Consider the following 21,453-nt stretch of genomic DNA (forward strand, 5'->3'; position numbering starts at 1 on the left):
ATGCCAGTCTTAGAAGAATTCTGATCACCTCCTCCCCTGTGCAGATTTTGGGCAGGTAGGACAGCACCAGTTCTGGGGGTTTACTGCCTTTGGGATGACCCAGAGTGGCTGAAGCTGGGAGATTTTCTTACCTACCCGCATCAGTTCTTTATGTGGCAGAATGAACTTTGCCATTTCAGTTTGGAGCTGCCTAGAAAGGCAGGGGTGAGTGTTGAGCAGAGTGATATCAGCGAGTGTGCACAAGATCAGTGCCGTGTTTGTGGATCCCAGCTCTCCTCTCACAACCTTGGGAGATGCTGGGAGTTTTTTCCACAGCATTTTTGTACCAGTGTGTTACAGAGAGCATGGATTTTATTTAGGAAAGTGTTTGATGATACAGCTGGACATCAGAGGAGTTTGGTGTATTGCCTAGAGGTGTGTTCTGATGTCACTGCAGCAGCACAGTTTTGTCCACTGAAGTTCCCCAGGCCTGGAGCCTGAGTTTATCCAGCACAGAAGGTCAGCATCTTCCTCTGTGTCACTGGGCAGCACAGAGCAGAGTCATGCCACATGCAGCACTGCAGTCCTGGTTAGAAATAAATGGCTTCTGTACCTTGGGTTTACACTGTGTATTTTATTTTAAGAAGCTAAAAATCCGTGTCTTATAGGCATTAAATAGAAATAGATATGTTCATATTGTATCTGTTTGTGTAGATAAATACTATGTTCTGAAAAATTGGAGGATACTTACAAAGATTTTGAGCATCCCAGAAGCAAATTTAATCATAAAGCATGGCCACGTTCTTTTCAGTCTTTAACTTCTTGGCCTCCTCTCTCACACATGTTCATTAAAGTGTAAAACAGGTGGTTCATGCTCACTGACATTGTACAGAAACCTAAATATATACCTAAAATTCTGTGGAAATAAGTAATTTTGTCTGTTTTTATGAAGGAGGAAGAACTAAATTAAGGATGTGCGGTGTGGTTCATCCAAAATTTCTTCTGTCTGGTTAGTTCCCAGGTGGGAATAGGAGTTTTGATAGAGTCAGTAATAAATGAAGCTGCAGAATTAATAACTGAAGACAGAGACATTAAATTAAAGAAAAAAATCCAAGGCTTTCCCCTTTGTCTTAATCACAGTTTATTAATTTTTGGGGGAAAAGCAGTAGTAACATTATTTACTAAAAAAAAAAAATTTAGCATCACTTAAGTCTCTCAAATTCTGTTCTTGCTTTTTGAAGATTTGCTTTTTCCAAACATTACCTTTAGATTTTAAAGCTTTGCTCATACTTTTGGGAAAGGGCTTTTCCTAATTTTCAATGCATTCGTTAAGGATAATTTTATGACTACACTGAAATACTTAAGTGATGTGGGAAGAACATTTGACAATCTATTTAGTCAAATCCTAGAAGGCAAATTGAGCCTTTGAGTCACAGTTCTGACTGAGTTTCCTTGGGTTTGAAAATAGATTTTGATCAAAAACATGTTTATTAAAAAAAAAACTCTAATAATGAAAACTTTCCTGAAGTTCCCAGATGCACAAAAATGGAATGCACCCGCCAGACTTTAATGATTAGGTCATTAAACTTACAGATGGCTTAGTAAGAGAAATTGGCTGTTTAGGAATCAGCTCTTGGTGAGTTGCAGGAGTTGAGTGATTTCAACCAAGGGTTTACAAATCTCTGCCTCTCAAACAGCTGCCAGAGGTTTCCAGAGATGTCTTTATAATTTATTGATTGAAGTCACAAAATGTCAAGAAATGTGAATCCTGGGAAGCCAAAATTTCTATTTTTCACTTTTTTCCTTGTGCTTTTAATAGTGAAACTAGTATTTTGATGAACAGATGGTTTTAAGGAAATGAAAATATTCAGTGAAGTAGAAGGAGCTGATGATCCTGGGCTCTTCACTCATTGAACCAACCTGTACAATGTGATGGTTTGCAGCTTTCATAACTATAATCTTAGTTCAGCACATTCTGTTAGATAAGTTCTTATTTCCATGATCTTAAGGGATTTTCCTTGACTACAGATTTTTTTTTGTGGAGAACTCAAAGTTGTCAATAGTTACAGTTTAAAAAAATGCAATTTGTTCGGGATTGTTAAAAGTAGTAGTGTAACAGTGATGTAAGCAGAGGGCTAGGAATATGAAATCTGATCTGAAATGTTTTACATAGAATTGCTATAAAGGAAAGGAAGAGGAGGAGACTGGATATGCAGGAGTATCCCAAGAAGGCAAATTGGCAATGTACTTGGGAGATCTGTGACTTGGGCAGTGATGGCAGATACCAGCATGGCTGAGAACAAAGGAAGAGAGATCCATTTGTGTGAGCTGGGTATCAAAATTGATTTTTTTTTCCTTATATCCATTAGGTTGGATATTAGTAAAAATTCCTTCACTGAAGGGGTGGTCAGGTATTGTAACAGGCTGCCCAGGGAAGGGATGGGGTCACCATCCCTGACAGAATTCTAAAGATGTGCACATGTGGCACTCAGGATCATGCTTTGGCAGTGGACTTGGCAGTTCTGGGTAAGTGGTTGGGCTCAGTGATCTTAGAGAGCATTTCCAGCCTCAGGGATTCTGTGATGATCCTGTGAGACCTGCACTGCTTTTCCAGCTGCATGGACTGAGCAGTCCCAGGAGCCCTTGGTTTCCAGCACGGCTTTGGCAGTGCTGGGCACCACCAGCTGCTCCCACCACACCCAGCCCACTGCGGGGCTGAAACACTGCTCTGCTGTGGAGTGTGCCAAGAGCATCCCTAACCTGAGGAGAACTCATCCAGGAGAAGTGTGATGCTGGCCATGGTGGGTCTGATTCATCCAGTGCCAGCTGCCCCTGCCCTCTGTTCACACACTGGTCTGACGGAGCCTCAGCCGAGTTGTGCAGCTGCCAAGGGATTGTGGACAGGATCAGATGTGAGCACTGCTAAAGCTCAGTGCCCCTGGTCACATCCCCAGGGCAGCTTCCCCTGGTCCCTGCAGGCATGACCCAGCAGCTTCTTTGGCAGCGAATGACGGGAGGGTCAAACAGATCTTGGGTGAACTCAGCAAGGAAAGAAAAGAACAGAGCTGGATGTGGGCTATGGAAACAGCCTGGAGTGGCAGGACGAGGGGGAATGACTTCAAGCTGCTAGAGGACTGAGTGAGATGGGATATGGGGAAGGAATTGTTCCCTGTGAGGGTGGGGAGGCCCTGGCACAGGGTGCCCAGAGAAGCTGTGGCTGCCCCTGGATCCCTAAAAGTGTCTAAGGTCAGGCTGGACGGGGCTTGGAGCAACCTGGGGTAATGGAAAGTGTCCCTGCCCACGGCAGGAGATCAGGATGAGGTGGCCTTTAAGGTCCATTCCATCCCAAGCCATTGTGGAATTATCTGGATTCAGATGGATAACAGCATAGTTAAGAATCAAACTTTGAACCCCTGTGTGTGTAATGTACCCACAGTGTGTAATGAGGTGTAACAAACTGGGTGTTTGTTACTGATGAGAAAGCAGAGGATGCCCACGTGGAAATGTTGGCACACATGATGGTGAAACGTGGGCAATTAATTCAGCAATTAACCTGAACCAAAAGCGCTGTGCTGCTGCTGAGGTATTTGCAGTTATGCACATTACACAGTGTAGATCTCCACCGTATGAGTACCTATGTTGACAGTTTTGTTTATGCTCTTCTGGGTTAAAACCCTTGAAATTCACATTTTTGAGATGATGTCCTGTATGTCTTGTTCAGTTTTTGTGAACCATTTAAAGGAACTATTCCAAAGCTTGGATTTGGTACCTTCTGAATCTCTTGAAGCCGGTCTTAGTAACGTGGAGGATGAATACATTTGTCCTTGTGAGTCACGTTGCTCCACAGTCAAATTCATAGTGAATGTGTAATATCTGACCTTTTAGATGTGATACCACTGAGAGGTCCAGGAGTATGGGAGACGTAGAAATAAGCATGTAGAACATTTTCTGGCACAGTGTCAGAAATAAGCATGTAGAACATTTTCTGGCACAGCCCTTTGAGAAATTGTGTCACAGGCTTCAGCACATTGACTTGCTGATGCCTTGTGTGAATCATGTGTTTCTGCTCTTCATGTCTGTGACTATACATACATTAAACATATATACTTTGTCTTTTTAAAGCAGTACCATGAGAATCAGTAATGGTCTAATGCACAAGCTTTCCAGGAAATAGAATAATTTCTCCTAGGTTTTTGTTGTTTGCTTGGGTTTGTTGTTTTTTTTCTCTTCACTGACATCTTGACAGACTGAGCCAGAATCTCTTTCTTACCTGGCAGGTGTAGAAGGATAAAATCCATTCCCATGCTGCAATCCTGTGCTGCCCTGCCTAGGATTCCTTGGGTGGGCTTTAGCCTCTGTTTTATGAAGCAGAGTTAAGGAAGCTGATTTCAAGGAGGATGCATGATGACTGCATGTTCCCAGGGCTTACTGTATTCCTGTGTTTAATTGCAGACCTCCAAAGAGGACCTTCTACAGGCTGATTTTGAAGGAGCTTTAAAATTCTTCAGGGTGCAGTTGCCCAAGAGGTACAGAGCTGAGGAGAACGCTCGGAGACTCATGGAACAAGCTTGCAATATTAAGGTAAGGATGGACTTCATTGCTTCTCATTCACCTGGGAGTTTGTACAGCAAGAGGAAAATGCATTGTTAAGAATGGCGGTTGTGTGTGGAAAGTGAAGAAATTAAATCACTGATTTATTGCTTTTTATATAAGTTTGTATAATTACACACACACACCCCTGTCTGTGAAGAAAGTGCATCTGTGACCTTTTCTCTCTTTGTCTGCTTGGGTACAAGCTAATAATTAAAACAGAGAAAGAGTGTATTATCAACAATTACCAGAACTCGCTAATTCCTTATTTGTTTTATAAACAGTGATTGCAGTAAACTGATTAATCACTGTATGATAATCATGCAAACAAAGCTCAGATATTACTTGTTTTGCTCAGAAGCTGTTTGTCTGCTGAGTGCTGTGTATTATACATTTGAATTGGGGTAGGAATGAGTTTTGTTTGCATATCAAGCTTTCCAAGACAGAATATGTTCTTATATTCTACCCTACCCAAGATTCTGCTGTCAGGAGTCAGGCTACTCTGAATGTATTGACTACAAGTGTTGTACTTGAACCAAATTAGAGCAGCATGACTGTAAGCTGTTGAGGATGCAAACCTATTTAAAATGGCTGCAGATGCTCTTGGAGTGGTCATTTGGAAGGTCTGGGATTGTTGTTGTTGGAATATTGATCGTTGTGGAGGGACTTAAGGTTTGATCTTGGAGAAAAAATGTTTTTGTCATTTCTTGGAATGTGAGCTCTGATGGGAAGTGCATGTTTGGTGTGGCCCAGTGATGCATGGAGAACATCTCTCTAGGAAGAATGTTCCTCCAACACTGCCTCTCTTTTATCTCTCTCAATATAGTCGTTAATTTCCCTTGTGCTGCTTAATTTCATCATTTATTAAGCAAGGGCTGGTTTCCCCTCTGCTTAAAACACTGATCTTATGAAAAAATAGGTCTTGCCATCTGAATGTTTATTCCAGCCAAGGAAAAGAAGATCTGTGCAAATGTTTTAGTAAAAGTGTACTTCAATTTCAACTCTGCTGCAGTTCAATGTTTAGTATTCAGTCCTTTGCTTGGCTGTTGAAAATGAGTAACTTGAGGACTCAGCAAGTACAGGAGAATTATCTTTATGCTACTTACTCAGTATGTATTTTCTGATGGGAGATTGAAGTAGAAGTCTTCATGGTACCTGTTGGAAGGGCTATGTGTCAATTTTCTCATGCCTTTCTCCTTTCTTGTGCAGCATATTGTATGCCACATGATGTTATTGGTCATTAGTTTTTCATTTAGTAGCCGCTGTGTGTGTATGTGATGTGCTCTGTTGGGGAAGTATTTTGAAGTGCACCTGAGGCAGATGCTCAGTGCTTAGGGTTCAGCACCTGGGGCCAGTTATAAGCAGAGAATGACATTCTGAACTGTTAGTTGACGGGAGGAGTTTGACAGTGGAGTCGCTGCATTCACAGGATTTCACACACTGTGGGTTCTGGTTAAGAGAAAAGCTCAGGTGAGTGTAGCAGAGTCAAGTCATCTCTTGTGTGTTAGAGAAATGTGTGAGGATTAGTGGGAATTACTGAGAAGGAGGGAGAATTCAGGGCTGAGACCTGGGGTTATCTGGGGTGGGGAAAGTAAAAGGTTGAAGTGACTTTCTGCTGTGTCAATAACTGCTGTTGTGGGATGAGGAGGGAGCTGGGCTCTGCTGACTCCTGAGTGTGCAGCTCATCCTGTCACAGACTTCAGGAACTTAACGTGAGGAGACTCAGCCCAAGACCCTGTGGGAGGGAGGGTGAAACATATTAAATGAGAGTGTGTCCACTCACTTCCACCCTTGTCACATGTGCCACTCGTCCTCGTGGTCACACTGCTCCCTGACACTGGCCACGCTTCTGGTGTGGGATGAGGATGAGGAGCAGTGGCTGTGGAGTCCTCAGTGTGTCCTGGGATCCTCTGAACCGATGACAATAAACTGGCTTTTGGACGTATTTTTCTACTCTCTAGCAGGGACAGGAACGTGTTTGCCTAGGTGTTTCTGGAATCTCGATCTGTGGGGATACTCGAAACACAGAATGCCCTTCAGAGATCGCTTCCAACCTAAACTAGTCCATGGTTCTGTAATTAGATGTTGTAATCACTGGATTTATTTACCAGCAGGTGCTAATAATAGCAGGAGCTGCCGTGCTCGAACAGGAGATTTTAGTCTTCATCATCATCAATGGTGGAGTCCCAAGGAGCACAGAGGTTGTATGAAGAGCAGTTATCTGTCTTGTTGAAAGCAGCAAAACTTGTTCTGTCGAAAAAAGGGCCAAACCAGACCCTTAAACTGCTTTTTTGTGCTGTATTAAAGAGGCTGTGTGTCTTTCCACTGCTTGTGGGCTGTATTAGTACTTGAAGACTAAACCATGGCTTTAGAGCAAGTATCACACAGCAAGTGAAAGGAGGATTCTCTTCAGATTTCTCAGCTAATTACAGAGGCATAAAAATCTAAAAACAGACCTGTGTTGTGGCCAGGTTTCATAGTGAGCAGTATCCTTTGCACTGTTTAATTTTGTTTCCACATTACTGCAAAACAAGAGTTTAACATGTAAAAAAAAATCCACCTCTCCTTGCTTACCTTTTTCTTGAGCTTTAGCTGAGCTACTTCTAGTCCTACAGAAGGCAAATTCAAAACTACTTGCTGTTTTTTTCTCCTTAATTTCACAACTTTTGAATTGAGTTCAGGCTGTAAACCTTTAGATTTTGAAAGTGCTGTATTAGAAACAGTTCTATGGTACTGCTTTAAAAAAAAAAAGGATTGGAATCTCTCTTTCTCTCAAGTACATCTGTAAATACGAAGAAAAATGATGCTATTAAATGGAATTTCTGTGTAGAATGTGCTAGAGAATGTCTTCTTCAATTAAGATTTATTTTTAGTGGTTATTCACCAGGTCTGGATTTAGGTCATTTACCAGTAAGGAAATCACTGGGAATGTCAGTGGAATTGGAATTAACAGTAGTGTTTTCCTACGGAGCTTGTTGGGTCATATTCCATTCTTAAAGAGCATTTTGAACTACTTCATACTAGGAAGTAATACAGCCTAAGGAATAATATAGCCTGGATTTGTAGTCATAGGTTTACAGGAGGATTTTTATGCTTACGCTTTGGTGACGGAATTTTTTTTTTTTTTTTAACTTTCCTCTTTTTTCTGTCTTTGCAAGAGTTTTCAGAAGTTTTTCTGTGTCTCTGGAAGCCAAATTTGATAAATGAATGAATGAAGTGAGACCCTTTTCTAAATTTCATGAAGGTTAATCCTAATGGTAGTATTTTATGAAAACATCTGACAAATTCTTCCTACACACAGTATCTGCCTCGGTTGCCTTTTGCATCTTCTTGCAGTTTCTCTTGTACAGATCCGTGTGTGTGTGTCCTAAAGTTCTAATGACCTTGGATTTTAATAGAGGAGTCCCATCACCTCTGTCCTTACACCTGACTTCAGGCAGGTGAGGTGTGGAACAGGAGAAAGCCTCACTGGGAAAGCTACTCCATATGGAAATTCCCTGGATCATCAGTTTCCAAGTGAATTCAGGGAGCTGTGCCCTTTTCTCTGTGACTGTCCTGTGGCGTTTGGAAATGGAGCAGAGCTGACATCCAGACTGTGTAACATTGCAGCTCTGGAGATGCCATGAGGCTGAGTGTACAGATGGACAGGTGGGGACATCCTTGGAATTACCTGTGGGATGTCACCCTGGTGCCCAGGGAAGGTGAGGTGAGCACGTGGGATGAGATCCTCAAGAGCCTGCAGGGAAGGTGGTTCCATCGTGGGGCAGCATCTCTAGTGGCACCCTCTGTTACCTGCTCAGGCACTGCAGTGATTCCTGGTCTCCTCTTTCACCATCCTCAGCAGCAGGAAAGATCTCAAATGCTCAACTTCTTCTAAGAGAAGCTTCTTCCCAACCATGTGAATCTGCCTTCTGGATGATACTGGGCCCCCCAGCAGCATGACGAGGATGCTGCTCTCAGCACCTTTAATGAGACCAGCAAATGGCCCTGAATAAAAACAGTGCCCTTTCCAGTTTTGTCACCCCCACTGTACTGACAAGGCTGTCACCCACCTGGCTGCACCCCCAGCTGGAGCTGGCACCAGGGCCACGAGTAACAGCAGAGTCAAGGAGAACTGGCTGCAGCAGCAGGAGCTGTGCTAACCTTGTTCTCATCTGACAATTGTTCCTTTGTGACATTTACAGTGGGTTTACTTTATAATGTTGCCATTTAAATGGTTTCAACTCAAGGTGGTGATTTGAAGCTCACACCTTACTGATGTGGATGACTGATTTGCTTCACACCTCTGCTGATCTTCTCTCTGGATGTGATATTTGACAGGCATGGTTTAACTCATATATTGATTTATGTGAGTTTCAGTGGGTAGGGTTAAAAATAGCTGGTTTGTTCTCTCTCCTCTCTCTAGAGTGTTCTCTCTCTCTGTGCTTATCTCTAAATAATTAGAGATGTGTATTAATCCAGATACTTGGGGATCTTGCTATCATGGTAAGACAACACAAATGCAACAGAAAAGCAAAGGAAGTAATTGCAGAAAGGCCCTGAAACTGCACTGGCATTGGTAACACCAGTGGTGTATCTATTTAATCCTCCAATATAAAGAAGAGGTTAAAATTTGCTCATTTATCAACTTCTTAAGAAAAGGCCAAACCAAATTGAAAAGGATCTAGTTTATATCTATACAAAACCCCGCAGTGCTTGTATGCAATTTCTTACTAAAAGCCAATGATCAATTGCCCTTATTATGTCTGTGCTGTTATCTCTGAAGTGCAGATCCACTTGTCCTGGTGATGAGGGGGATGTTTTTTACTGCCTGTCCTGTTTGCAGCTCCAGCTTCCCTTTTTCTGCTCAGCTTTGTGGTGTGGGGCACCACAGTGAGCTGGCACTCAGCAGTGGAGTTGGATGCTAAATGTGATTGTAATCTTGGTAATAAGTGTTAACACCATAGAAAATAATGTTGTGATTTAAAACAACAGTTCCAGCTTGGAATGTTTATTTATTCTAACTTACACTTACTTAATATTCCAGTGAGCAGGCATGTTGCCCAGTAGGGAGGCTATATTTTCATGGTGTTTAAGCATTAGTAAAACTGTTCCGTTATTTTATTTTGTTGATTTGTTTTTTGGTTTTTTCCATTTGCACTGAGTTGGTATTGTAAGGGACATCATTGTCATTGATTCTTTATCAATAGGAAAGAAATAGAATCCTATTATTAATAGTTAAGTATAATCACATTTTAACAATTTAAAGTAATTCTGCAGCCTGATTACAAATATTTTGGTGTCTTTGTATTAGTCACTAGTTGACATATGTACTTGTGAGCAGTGGCATCAAACAGAGCAGTGTGCAAGTAAGGATCTTCAAAGAACTGTACAAGTTTGAGGTGGAAAAATCGATGCAAACGTTTTTTTGCCTCTGTAGCCAGTAGTTGTATCACTTTGCCCAAATTATTAGTGGTTTCATTCAGCAAGGTAAGGAGGGCACCTGAAAGCTGCTCTGTGGTTCAGCAGACCACCTAAATCTCTTTGGTTCCTCTCGGTGCCATCAGGAGTCAAGGCTTTTCAGTAATGCCAGGAGATGTTTCTGTCCCGTGTGGAAGCAAGAAAGCATCCTCAGAAGGCTTCGTGCCTTGAGCTTCTTGAATCTGCTGCTTCCCCTGGGTGAAGAACAGCTGCTTTCCAGCCTTGATCTGAAAATAGCACGGAGAGCAGGAGAGGAAGGTGGCAGGGAGTCACACTGTGTGACAGCTCTGTCTTCTGGCACCTTCACCAGAATGTGTCTAAAATAACTCTGCTCTAGAAGTCAGAGGAAGTGAACCTTTTTCCCAAGCTGAACTTGAATCCCAGATCCCAGGTTGGCTCAAGAAGCACTGGCTCACCCCCTGTGAGGTGATGCATTAAAATATCTCACAGGAGATTCTCTGCTTGCAGCGGTCTGTATGTTGAACAGTAGCAGTGTCTGGAGTCCTGTTGATAGCACAGTGCTTGTACCAGTTTTTGAGAGGAGAAAATATCAACTCTTTCTTCCTTTGGAGGAAACAAACCCAGTAACTGATTTTCCCAAAGAATGCCTTGAGTTTGACTGTGAATAAAACCTGTGATGGTGGTGCTTGGCAGGTTTGCAGTGGCTCTTATTCTCCCAGTAAGATGTTGTGTCCTTTTTGAAGATGTTGCTGGGATGCAAAAGAGGCTGTAGAGGAAGAAGAAATGTATCCCAGCATCAGCACTTAGAACCGTAATTAAAAGGAACAAACCCACAGGATTACTTATTTTGTGGAAAAGGAGGTGTAGGTAAAAGTACAGATGCAGGAATGCCTGGAAACAAGCTCTGCACGCCATGTTTATGCTGGCAAAGAAATGTTCCTTGATACTGACTTAAGCATCAACAAAATTGTTGAGACTTAAGTCAAAACCTCCCTGGAGGTGGCAATTCCTCTGTGCTTCTCTTGGATGTCTTTCAGGCAGTCAGGTCTGAGGGAGCAGGGAGCAGCTTGGCACTAACCAGCCTAGTAATTGTGAGGAAATTGGTTTCTTCAGATGCAAAAAACACTGGGGCCAAGGCACGACCCTTGCCACCCAAAGTTTTGGTGTTGTCTATGACCCTGAAAAATAGTTTATCTTGATTTTTTTAGAACTCTGCCCCTGTGACCTGAGAAACTCTGTATTCTCTCCTCTGAACAGCAGAGGAAGAGAAGAACAGCAGAGTAGACAACTCCCAGTTGTCTACTGGGAGTTCAGGGCAGCCACACAGAATTATCCTTTGTTTCTGAAGTCTAGAAGTCTTAGAATACATGCATTGGGAAGCGATTGCATTTAGGGGGAAAAGCAATCAAGTTGCCTTTTGTCTTTTTTCATCAGCCATTATGGTATGTGTCCTTCTCAGAAATGCTGGGGTTGTTTTATTCCCGCAAATGTTACAGAATAAAAAAATGTAGTTTTTGGAAACAGCCAGGGGTGGTGTTTTGTGTGGCTGCCCCGAGAAGCTGTGGCTGTCCCATCCCTGGAAATGCTCAAGGCCAGGCTGGACAAGGCTTGCAGCACTCTGGGATAGTGGAGGGTGTCCCTGTAGAGGTGTGGAACAAGATGAGATTTAAGGTCCCTCCCAGCCCAAACCATTCTGTAATTCCATTCTCTGTTGCAGAAAGCTCCAATAATCCAGAGCTAATGGCTAATCCAGAGCATGCAGTGAGCTGGGGGGGGGAAGCAGTGATTCACTCTCAGTGTAGCACAGAGAACAGTTGGGATGGGACAGTGGGTTCTTTTTGATTTTTGACAAATTAAATGAGGTGACAAATTCTGAAGCACTGTGCTATGCTGAGACCTAGAGCTAAACGTGTAAAAGTAATTGGGAGAAGAAAAAGGCAAAGCCTAAGAATTTTCCCTTATTTCCCTCAGGGCTTTTGCAAATAAACTGAAGCAGCACTGGGGACACTGTCTTCATGTATTTTTGCTGGTGTTTGATTTCTCAGGCATCTGCACTTGGATTTATTTCTCTGCTTTGAAAATGAGGGGACAAACAAAATTAAGTATAGAAGACAGTGACTGCATTTCATAAACACAGAGCTCTGCAGGGACAGCAGCTTTTAGAGCTGAAGTTCTTGTTAATAACTTGCCATTACAAACTCTGGGCATTGTTTTTGGCATTGTTGACACTGCTGAAAATTAAATTCAGCAAGTAGTTTCTTGTTCTCTGGCTGTTCTCTGAGCAGTGTGTAGCTACTGGAGGCAGGACTGTAGCTGGGTGCTTTATAAGGGCAATATTCACATTTTTAGTATCTTCTGATTGCTTTGCTTCAGGATTCTCTGGCTTCCTACAGTTAATTGCTTTTATTTTTAACATATTGTAGCTTTATTTTCTTGTGGAGATTGAGTAGTATATGGTAAACACAGTGCTATGTTGTTTATATTGTTACGTTGGGTTCTATTTGGGCATAAAGAGATCACATCTGGCTGGTACCTCATTGTTCTATCCAGTTATTCAAGCAGCAGATGAAGATCAGACCTTGCTGTGTTGTCCTATCTGGCTGTTATTCTTTCAGCTTCCTTTGCTTAATTAATTAATGCAATTTCCTGGACAATAATCTTTAATCAAAATTTGATTCTGAGGGTTAGTCGAAAGACATGAAAAACCAGAAAATCTCATCTCCAAGTTACTAATCATCCTAATAATTAGTATAGATGCAGAAATCCAGAGAGGGACTGTTTATTAGGGCATGGAGTGACAGGACAAGAGGCAGTGGCTTCAGACTGAGACTAGATTTAGATTGGATATTGGGAAGAAATTCTTCCATGTAAGGTGGTGAAGAATCTTGGAAAAGGTTGCCCAGAGAGCTTGTGGATACCCTGTCCCTGGAAGCGTCCAAGGCCAGGCTGGATGGGGCTTGGAGCAACCTGGGACAGTGGAAAGTGTCCCTGCCCATGGCAGGGGTGGAACAAGATGGACTTTAAAGTTCCTTCCAACCCAAACCATTTTTGGTTCTGTGTTAATAAATAATCTCTTCAATCTGGAAGTCTAGGAATGAATTCACTGTGCAGGCATGGCTCAGGGCCAGAGTCTCAGCTTGAATCACTCAGTTACTGTGACAACAGAGCTGCAAAACCTTCAGCTTCAGCAGTCCCCAGGCCAGGTGCAGCTGCACCAGGCTGGAGTGTGCGCCTCACTGCTTACCTGCATGAGAAATACAGGTGTGTGTTCACTAACACACACACACTGTGGCTGACAGAAGCTGAAGAAGCTCAGAGATTAATGAGTCCACCTCTCATTAAGGGGAAGAAAACTTAAACTATAGCTGAAGTTCTTCACAGGGTCAAGCAATTGTCTGAACTGCTCCTTTTTAATCTCAGATACCCCTTGGTTATCCCACAACTTGGAGCACGAGATCAGTGCCCTTATTGTGCATCCTTGTGAGCAGCAATTCCATGGCAGTGTGAGTGAGCCACCTGACTGTGCCACCCAGGACACTCCCTCTTTGTACAGCAGGGAATATTGGCTCTCTTTTGGCCAGTCAAGAACAGTGGGAAGGACTGGAAAAGGGATCAGGGCTTTGATTTCTAACTGCCTAATGAGGATGCCATGTTCCGCTTACTCCTGTGTGCCCCAAGGCACATGTTGCAGGCAGCTGGATTGAATAATGCTTTTGCTTTCTGAGAAACTGCTTTCCCTACCTCAGGCTCATTTTTATTCTCACTGTTCGATGACACACAATAACTTTATAGCCAGGCTGTTCCTTTTGATGATTCTGCAATCTACCAGACCTGTCAGAAATGGGGAAAAATTTCCATCACCTTGTCACCACTGCGTTACTTTCAAATGTTAAATAGTCCTGAAACACAGTAAGTGTGATGTCTTTCCTCATGAGGCAGTGGTGAAAGGGGTTTCTCTCACTGAAAGGAGCTGTATTTTGGTGCCAGAGAATACAAATCCTAGCAGTTTTCCTCGTTCCAGCTGCTTGTCAAGACCATCATACCCAGGTAAACTTGTATGGACACAAATCCTGTTGCTTTAAGTAGCAGCTCAGAGGAAGTTCTGAGGCAAATTTGGCCCTTGTTTTTCTTGTAAGGCAAAGTGAAATGTAGGTTTGTGTTGTAATGAACTTCCTTCAAAAGAACCTGCTCAGTTTTTCTCTTTTCTAAGCACAAGGTGAAGCAGGGCATGTTCCTTCTGCAGGAGGAAGGACATGTGGTAGGAAAGGAGCATCTTCCTTGGCATGGTTTGTGTTTCCCACAATTCTGACAAGGGGCTCTGCAAAGGCAATGACTCTCTAGCTGAGGGGGATCTGCTTTAGCCACATGGTTTTTTCTTTAGTCCCAGAATATGCACCAGAGTCATCTTCTCCAGCCAACATGACAAATCCAAGTGCTTCAAGACTTGATAAAAACGCTTCTGGTCAGGGCTGGGGATGTAAAGGGGAAGAAGGTGCTGCCTGAATTGGTGACCCTGGAAAACCTCCAGCCTTGCTCTCTGACAGCAGAGGAACTCCCAGCCTGGAGTGAAAATGCTCATCCTGGCTGCAGCAGTAATTGCTGATGGGAACTGGGAGTAGAGCTGCTTGTGGGCTGTGCCAGAGCCCATCTCACATTTTGCTGCTATCATCCATCTCTCTCCATCAAGCAGCAGCTCCTCTGGTGGCCGAGTCTCTAATGGAAAGGAGCAGCACCTTTATAGATCCAGCACTGAGCTGGGAGCTCACACACGGAACAGCCAAGAGCCCCTCTGTATTTTCCTTTAGTCTTTCCTTATTGTGACATCCACAAAGCGTCAGTAATGATCCTGTCTGGCAGAAGGACTTTGCCATGCAGTGTTTGCAGGGTCCCTGTTTAAACAATACACCTGTTTACCTATATGACGTCTGGATTTTCAACCTTTGATCCATCGTGCAGGAATATTAGACAAGATTATATATTGTCCTAGGAATTTGTGGGGAAAGCTGCTGGAAAGGTGAAAAAAATTGAAATGTTCAAGTCCCTGATGTAAGGAGTTTAACACACCTGTACTCACTGATGAGGGCTCGAATGAAACAAGCACCTGTTGTAAGGTTACATGGGGCTGGGTTTTGTATTTGTTTCCTTTTTGTTGCTGTTACAATATAAAGTGAAATGTAAGGGTTAGGAAGAGAATATAGACATCTGTGCTCTGGGATGCGTCTCAGAAAGATCAGTAATGATGTCTCTTTAATTTTTTTATGTGCCTCGCCTTGCACTGATGGACTTAAACCAGCATTTTATGCTGAAGGCAAATTTGTTGCCATAAGAAAAGGAGGCTTGTCTGCTCCAGGACTGTAAGAACATACAGCACCTGTAATGGAGGAAAGTACTAAGCTTTTATTCTTGTGACCTTGTCCAAGTAGGATGTAATTACAATATAATTCAATTCTGACAGTCTGGAAACCGTGGCAGTTGACATAAAGTGACATTTCAGGAGAAACAGGCCTGTGTTTTAGTACATCTTCTCTTTCAGTCTCCTAAGCATTATTGATGCTATTTGCTCTTCCTGCTTCCCTTGCTCCACTCTTGATACACAATCAGAACACAAGATTCAGGAAAATGTGCAGCAGTGAATCATGAATAACCTTGTAAATAAAATCCAGTGTGGTGGAGAGTGATGGGAGCTGGTTGCTGTGTGCTGTATTTATGTTAATGTAGCAGTACTTTTTAATCCCCTTGGAGAGATTAAATCCTGGCGTGCACACCTTCAAGGACTCATTTAGGAAACCAGATAAGAAAAATCCATTTGAATTTTGATATGGTCTTTGGTTTTTGTGACCTAAACGAAGACTCTCCTCCTTCAGTCAGTCACGGATTTTGCTCAGGCTCAGGGAGCACCAACAGTTCCAGATGCTTGACTCTGCAAATACCCCAGAGAGGGATGTCTCACAGCAGGATTTTGTCATCCCTCGTTCAGAGGAGGAAAAGCTGGAGCTGTGAGCTTGGGCACAGACAAAGGAAAGTGCCAATGTATTTTCCATCTATATACTTCTCTAGCACCGGCATCACATTATTCCCAATTAACTCTGGTAGTATATAGGTTGTTTAGTGTGCACTAGGAATATCTCAGTGCAGTCTCTATGTCTCTCCCTTCTGAGACTGGTCGTTACACCTTTGATGAGTCACTTAATAGGCTCATTAGGGAAATGGAGGATGTCTCATCTAAGTGTTCACTCACCGAGCCACAGTCGCCTTCCTTTCAACCCCAGACAAAGAGGGAAACAAAACATTGCCAAACGCATCTCTGTGTGCAGCTCCCAAGGACACAGAAATCATTTTGAAAGTTGTAAGGATTGAAAGCAGCCATCCTTCTCTGTACTATGCAATTTCCTGCCTATGGAACTGGGGATGGCTTCTAAACCCTCCACCCGATCACAGGGAAGATTAAGTGCTGTGATGGGGCGCTCAGCATTAAATGCAGGCGAGAAGTTTCCCTCCTCCAAGTAAGTTTGGTTCACTAGTAGCCCCCAGGTGGTTTTCACTGTTGCTAAAGTGCCACACGAGTACAAATAATCTGTAAATAAGGAGTAAAATGTGTATAAAGCAGGGAGCAAGGCCACTGTGTTTTCCCTTTGCTCCTCCTGTTGGATTTCTGGACAAGCCACTTGCCCCTCTGCTGACCCGACCACCTCTAAGTGGATCATGTGCCACACAGGTCCCTGGCTGCGCCTGGCTGCCAGGATCCAGCAGCATTTAGCAGTGGAAAACAATCAACTGGTACACTCCAGCAGCAGATGAGGTGTTGTGGTTTAAAAACAAACCAAGTAAGAGGCTCTAAGTCAGAAATAAAATTTAATGAGAAGAAAAGGAAAATAAAATAGAATAAAATAAAATAAATACAAAAAGAAAAACCAGTGACAGAGTCAGAATACAACCTGATCAGGGTGATGGAAACAGTCCAGACGAGGTGGTCTTTTTGAAACAGAAATCTTGTAGAAAGGTCTGGTAGCTCCGGTCCTCTGGGAATCCAGTGGGAGAGGGCTGCTTCTACTGTCCCAAATCCCAGCTTATATCCAGGTGAGAATGCTTGGCTTTTTCCCATGGGCGGAGCATCTCACAATGGGATGATGAGTCATGGAAGAGAGCCTTAATGGCCCATTAAAGAGAGAGATAACTCCCGGAGGGAGTTATCTCTGAGTCATGCAAAAGGCATTGATGGGCCATTAACTGAAGATGGTGATAGAATACACCCTAAACTACAACCCAGGACAATCTACCCCTTATTCTATTACCATCTACAACATGCCTAAATCAATACATTCTTACAGATGAATGCATATATACATACAGAATGAAACCTTACACACTGCTCTCACTTAAAATTAAGTCTTCCTGTGGTACACAACGGGTTTTTCCATCTTTCTGCATTACCCACCAAGTGTAGCCAGGTCCTTGAGCAAAGACAATCCCATGGACGGGTTTGCCTTTGCCTGAAGTGGGATTAATCCAAACACTCTTTCTTAAAATGCCCTTCATGTGTACCACAGGTACTTTGTTTCCATCCACTGTGTGTAAGGGTTCAGACTGGGCAGGACCACCTCGATTGACAGACCCTCGGGTGTTAACTATCCATGTGGCTTTGGCTAAGTTTAGTTTCTAATTCTTGAAGGTTCTTCCACCAAGTGCCTTCAGGGCAGTCTTTAATAGTCCATTGCACCGTTCAACTTTCCCGGCAGCTGGTGCATGGTAAGGAATGTGGTATATCCATTCAATACCATGTTCTCTAGCCCAGGTGTTTATAAGGTTGTTCTTGAAATGGGTTCCATTGTCCGACTCAATTCTCTCAGGGGTGCCGTGTCTCCACAGGATTTGTTTTTCAAGGCCCAGGATGGTGTTCCGGGCAGTGGCATGAGGCACAGGGTGGGTTTCCAGCCATTCAGTGGTGACTTCCACCATGGTCAGCACGTACCGCTTTCCTTGGTGTGTTTGGGGAAGGGTGATATAGTTAATTTGCCAGGCTTCCCTGTACCTGTACTTCAGTCATCGTCCACCATACCACAGAGGCTTCATTCGCTTGGCCTGTTTGATTGCAGCGCAGGTTTCACAGCTGTGGATGACCTGTGAGATGCTGTCCATAGTAAGGTCCACCCCTCGGTCACGGGTTCATCGATATGTTGCATCTCTTCCCTGATGACCAGAGGCATCATGGGCCCAACGAGCTAGGAATAATTCTCCCTTGTGCTGCCAATCTAGATCTACTTGTGATATTTTCACCTTGGCAGCTTTGTCTACCTGCTCATTGTTGCGATGCTCCTCATTAGCCCGGCTTTTGGGTATATGTGCATCCACATGTCGAACCTTCACGGTTAGCCTCTCTACTCGGGCGGCGATGTCTTGCCAAATGTCAGCGGCCCAGATGGGTTTTCCTCTGCGCTGCCAATTGGCTTTTTTCCAGCGATTCAGCCATCTCCACAGAGCATTAGCTACCATCTATGAGTCAGTGTAGAGATAAAGCCTCGGCCACTTTTCTCGTTCAGCAATTTCCAAAGTCAGCTGGACAGCTTTAAGCTCTGCAACTTGACTCGATCCACTTTGTCCTTCGGTAGCTTGTGCAACTTGTTGTGTGGGGCTCCATGCTGCAGCTTTCTATTTCCGGTTAGCTCCTACAATTCGGCAGGAGCCATCAGTGAACAGAGCATATTGTTTTTCAGTTTCCGGTAGCTCATTATATGGTGGGGCTTCCTCAGCGCGTGTTACTTGCTTTTCTTTTTCTTCTTCTTCAGACGATAATCCAAAAGTTTCACTTTCTGGCCAGTTCGTTATAACTTCTAGAATCCCAGGGCGATTTGGGTTTCCAATGCGGGCGCGCTGTGTAATGAGGGCAATCCATTTGCTCCATGTGGTATCGGTGGCATGATGTGTGGAAGGAATTTTTCTCTTAAACATTCACCCCAGCACTGGCAGTCGGGGTGCCAAAAGCAGCTGTGTTTTAGTGCCAATCACTTCTGAGGCAGCTTGAACTCCTTCATAGGCAGCCAAGATCTCCTTCTCTGTGGGAGTGTAGTTGGCTTCGGAGCCTCTGTAACTTCTGCTCTAGAATCCCAATGGTCGGCCTCGAGTCTCCCCAGGCACTTTCTACCAAAGGCTCCAAGACAAACCATTGTTTCCAGCTGCAGAGTAAAGCACATTCTTCACATCTGGTCCCGTCCTGACGGGGCCCAGGGCTACTGCATGAGCAATCTCTTGCTTGATCTGAACAAAAGCTTGTTGCTGTTCAGGCCCCCAGTGGAAATCATTCTTCTTGCGGGTTACCAAGTAGAGAGGGCTCACGATCTGACTGTACTCAGGAATGTGCATCCTCCAAAAGCCTATGGCACCTAGGAAAGCTTGTGTTTCCTTTTTGTTGGTAGGTGCGGACATGGCTGTGATCTTGTTGATTATCTCTGTGGGGATTTGGCGACGACCATCCTGCCATTTGACCCCCAAGAACTGGATTTCTTGAGCTGGTTCCTTAACCTTGCTTCTTTTAATGGCAAAACCAGCTTTCAGCAGAATTTGGATAATTTCTTTTCTTTTCTTGAAGACCTCCTCTGGTGTATTCTCCCATATGATGATGTTGTCAATGTACTGCAGATGCTCTGGAGCCTCACTCTTTTCCAGTGCAGCCTGGATCAGTTCATGGCAGATGGTGGGGCTGTGTTTCCACCCCTGGGGCAGTCGGTTCCAGGTGTACTGCACGCCCCTCCAGGTGAAGGCAAACTGAGGTCTGCACTCCGCTGCCAAAGGAATGGAGAAGAAGGCGTTGGTGATATCAATGGTTGCATACCACTTTGCTGCTTTGGACTCTAGCTCGTACTGAAGCTCTAACATGTCTGGCACAGCAGCGCTCAGTGGTGGCGTGACTTCATTCAGACCACGATAATCCACCGTCAGCCTCCATTCTCCACTGGACTTACGCACCGGCCAAATCGGGCTGTTGAAAGGTGAACGGGCCTTACTGACCACCCCTTGGCTTTCTAGTTTACGGATCATCTCATGTATGGGGATCACAGAGTCTCTGTCTGTGCGGTATTGCCGACGGTGTACTGTTGCTGTGGCAATTGGTACTTCTTGTTCTTCTACTTTCAGCAGTCCCACAGCAGAGGGGTCATCTGAGAGACCAGGCAAGGTATTTAATTGTCTGATGCTTTTTTTCATCACTGCGGCTATCCCAAAAGCCCAACGATATCCTTTTGGATCTTTGAAATATCTATTCCTGAGATAGTCTATGCCGAGGATGTATGGGGCCTCTGGGCCAGTTGCGATAGGGTGTTTCTGCCACTCCTTCCCAGTTAAACTCACTTCGGCCTCTAATACAGTCAGTTCCTGGGACCCTCCTGTTACTCCTGTAATAGAAATGGATTCTGTTCTTATATACCTTGATGGTATCATGGTACATTGGGCCCCAGTGTCAACCAATGCCGTATATCTTTGTGGGTCAGATGTGCCAGGCCATCGGATCCACACAGTCCAGTAGATTCGATTGTCCCTTTCCTCTTCTTGGCTAGAGGCAGGGCCCCCCTATTCCTGGTCATCGCATACGTTGTTTTCTTCCTGTAAATGAGTTGCTGAGGTTCCTTCAAGAGGATCAGTCATATCATCATTCCTGTAACGTCTGGAGTTCTGTGCACGAGAGACCGGAGCAACACTGATTTTAGATGAGCTTTTTGTTGTAGGCATTTCTCTTTTCAGTTCACGTACCCGGGCTGCTAAGGAGGAGGTAGGTTTTTCATCTCACTTCTTCATATTTTCTCCATGCTCCCGAAGAAAAGACCAAAGGTTACCTCGGGGTGTGTATCCTCTCTCCCTGGCTGGGGGACGCCTGCTCTTAATCGCAGAGACTCTCGTCGGCTCTGGTGAAATATCGTAAATTTCTTTCTTAAGTTCTTTTTTCAGTTTCTGATGGCCTTCTTCAATTAAGTTCCTGACTTGCTCAGCCAGTCTTGTTTCCACAGATGAGACATGGGCACGAACTGGGGCGGTGACAGTGTCCTCGTAAATCCTTAGTTTATTAGCCAGGACACCCACCTTGTCCTCACCTTCTTTCCATTGCAGTGTTGCCAGGTAACGCGAGTACATTTCTGGTCCAAGCCGTGCAAATCTCAACCACATCCGTGATGTGCACTGGATATCATCTGGGCTCTTAGGAAATCTCTCATCTTCTGCAAAAATGATCTCCAGCACAGCCAATTCTCTTAGGCATCGGATACCTTGTTCTATTGTGTTCCATTTTCCTTGGTGCACTAGGAGGTCTTCTTTACAAAGGTATCTGTCTTTCACACTTGTTAGCAGTCGCTGCCAGAGGCTGAGAGTTTCTTGGGTTTTTCCAATTCTCTGGTCAATGACCACATCGCGGGACAGTGATCCCAGTTGCCTGGCCTCAGTTCCATCCAGAATGGTGTCATTGGCTGCAGCATCCCAGAT

The 21,453-nt window shown here is 44.0% G+C and overlaps 1 protein-coding gene across 4 annotated transcripts in view; it reads left to right on the top strand.

Annotated features, from left to right (window-relative positions):
• The window catches only part of RABGAP1L (RAB GTPase activating protein 1 like), a 233,114-nt gene that overhangs the window by 165,235 nt on the left and 46,426 nt on the right, over window positions 1-21,453 (top strand). For all 4 annotated transcript variants that reach the window (XM_066324697.1, XM_066324696.1, XM_066324698.1 and 1 more), the window contains one exon: window positions 4,432-4,560. In XM_066324697.1, coding sequence (XP_066180794.1) covers window positions 4,432-4,560 — 129 coding nt within the window. The remainder of the gene's footprint in view (window positions 1-4,431; window positions 4,561-21,453) is intronic.

This window comes from Sylvia atricapilla, chromosome 9, assembly GCF_009819655.1.
Source record: "Sylvia atricapilla isolate bSylAtr1 chromosome 9, bSylAtr1.pri, whole genome shotgun sequence".
NCBI lineage: Eukaryota > Metazoa > Chordata > Aves > Passeriformes > Sylviidae > Sylvia > Sylvia atricapilla.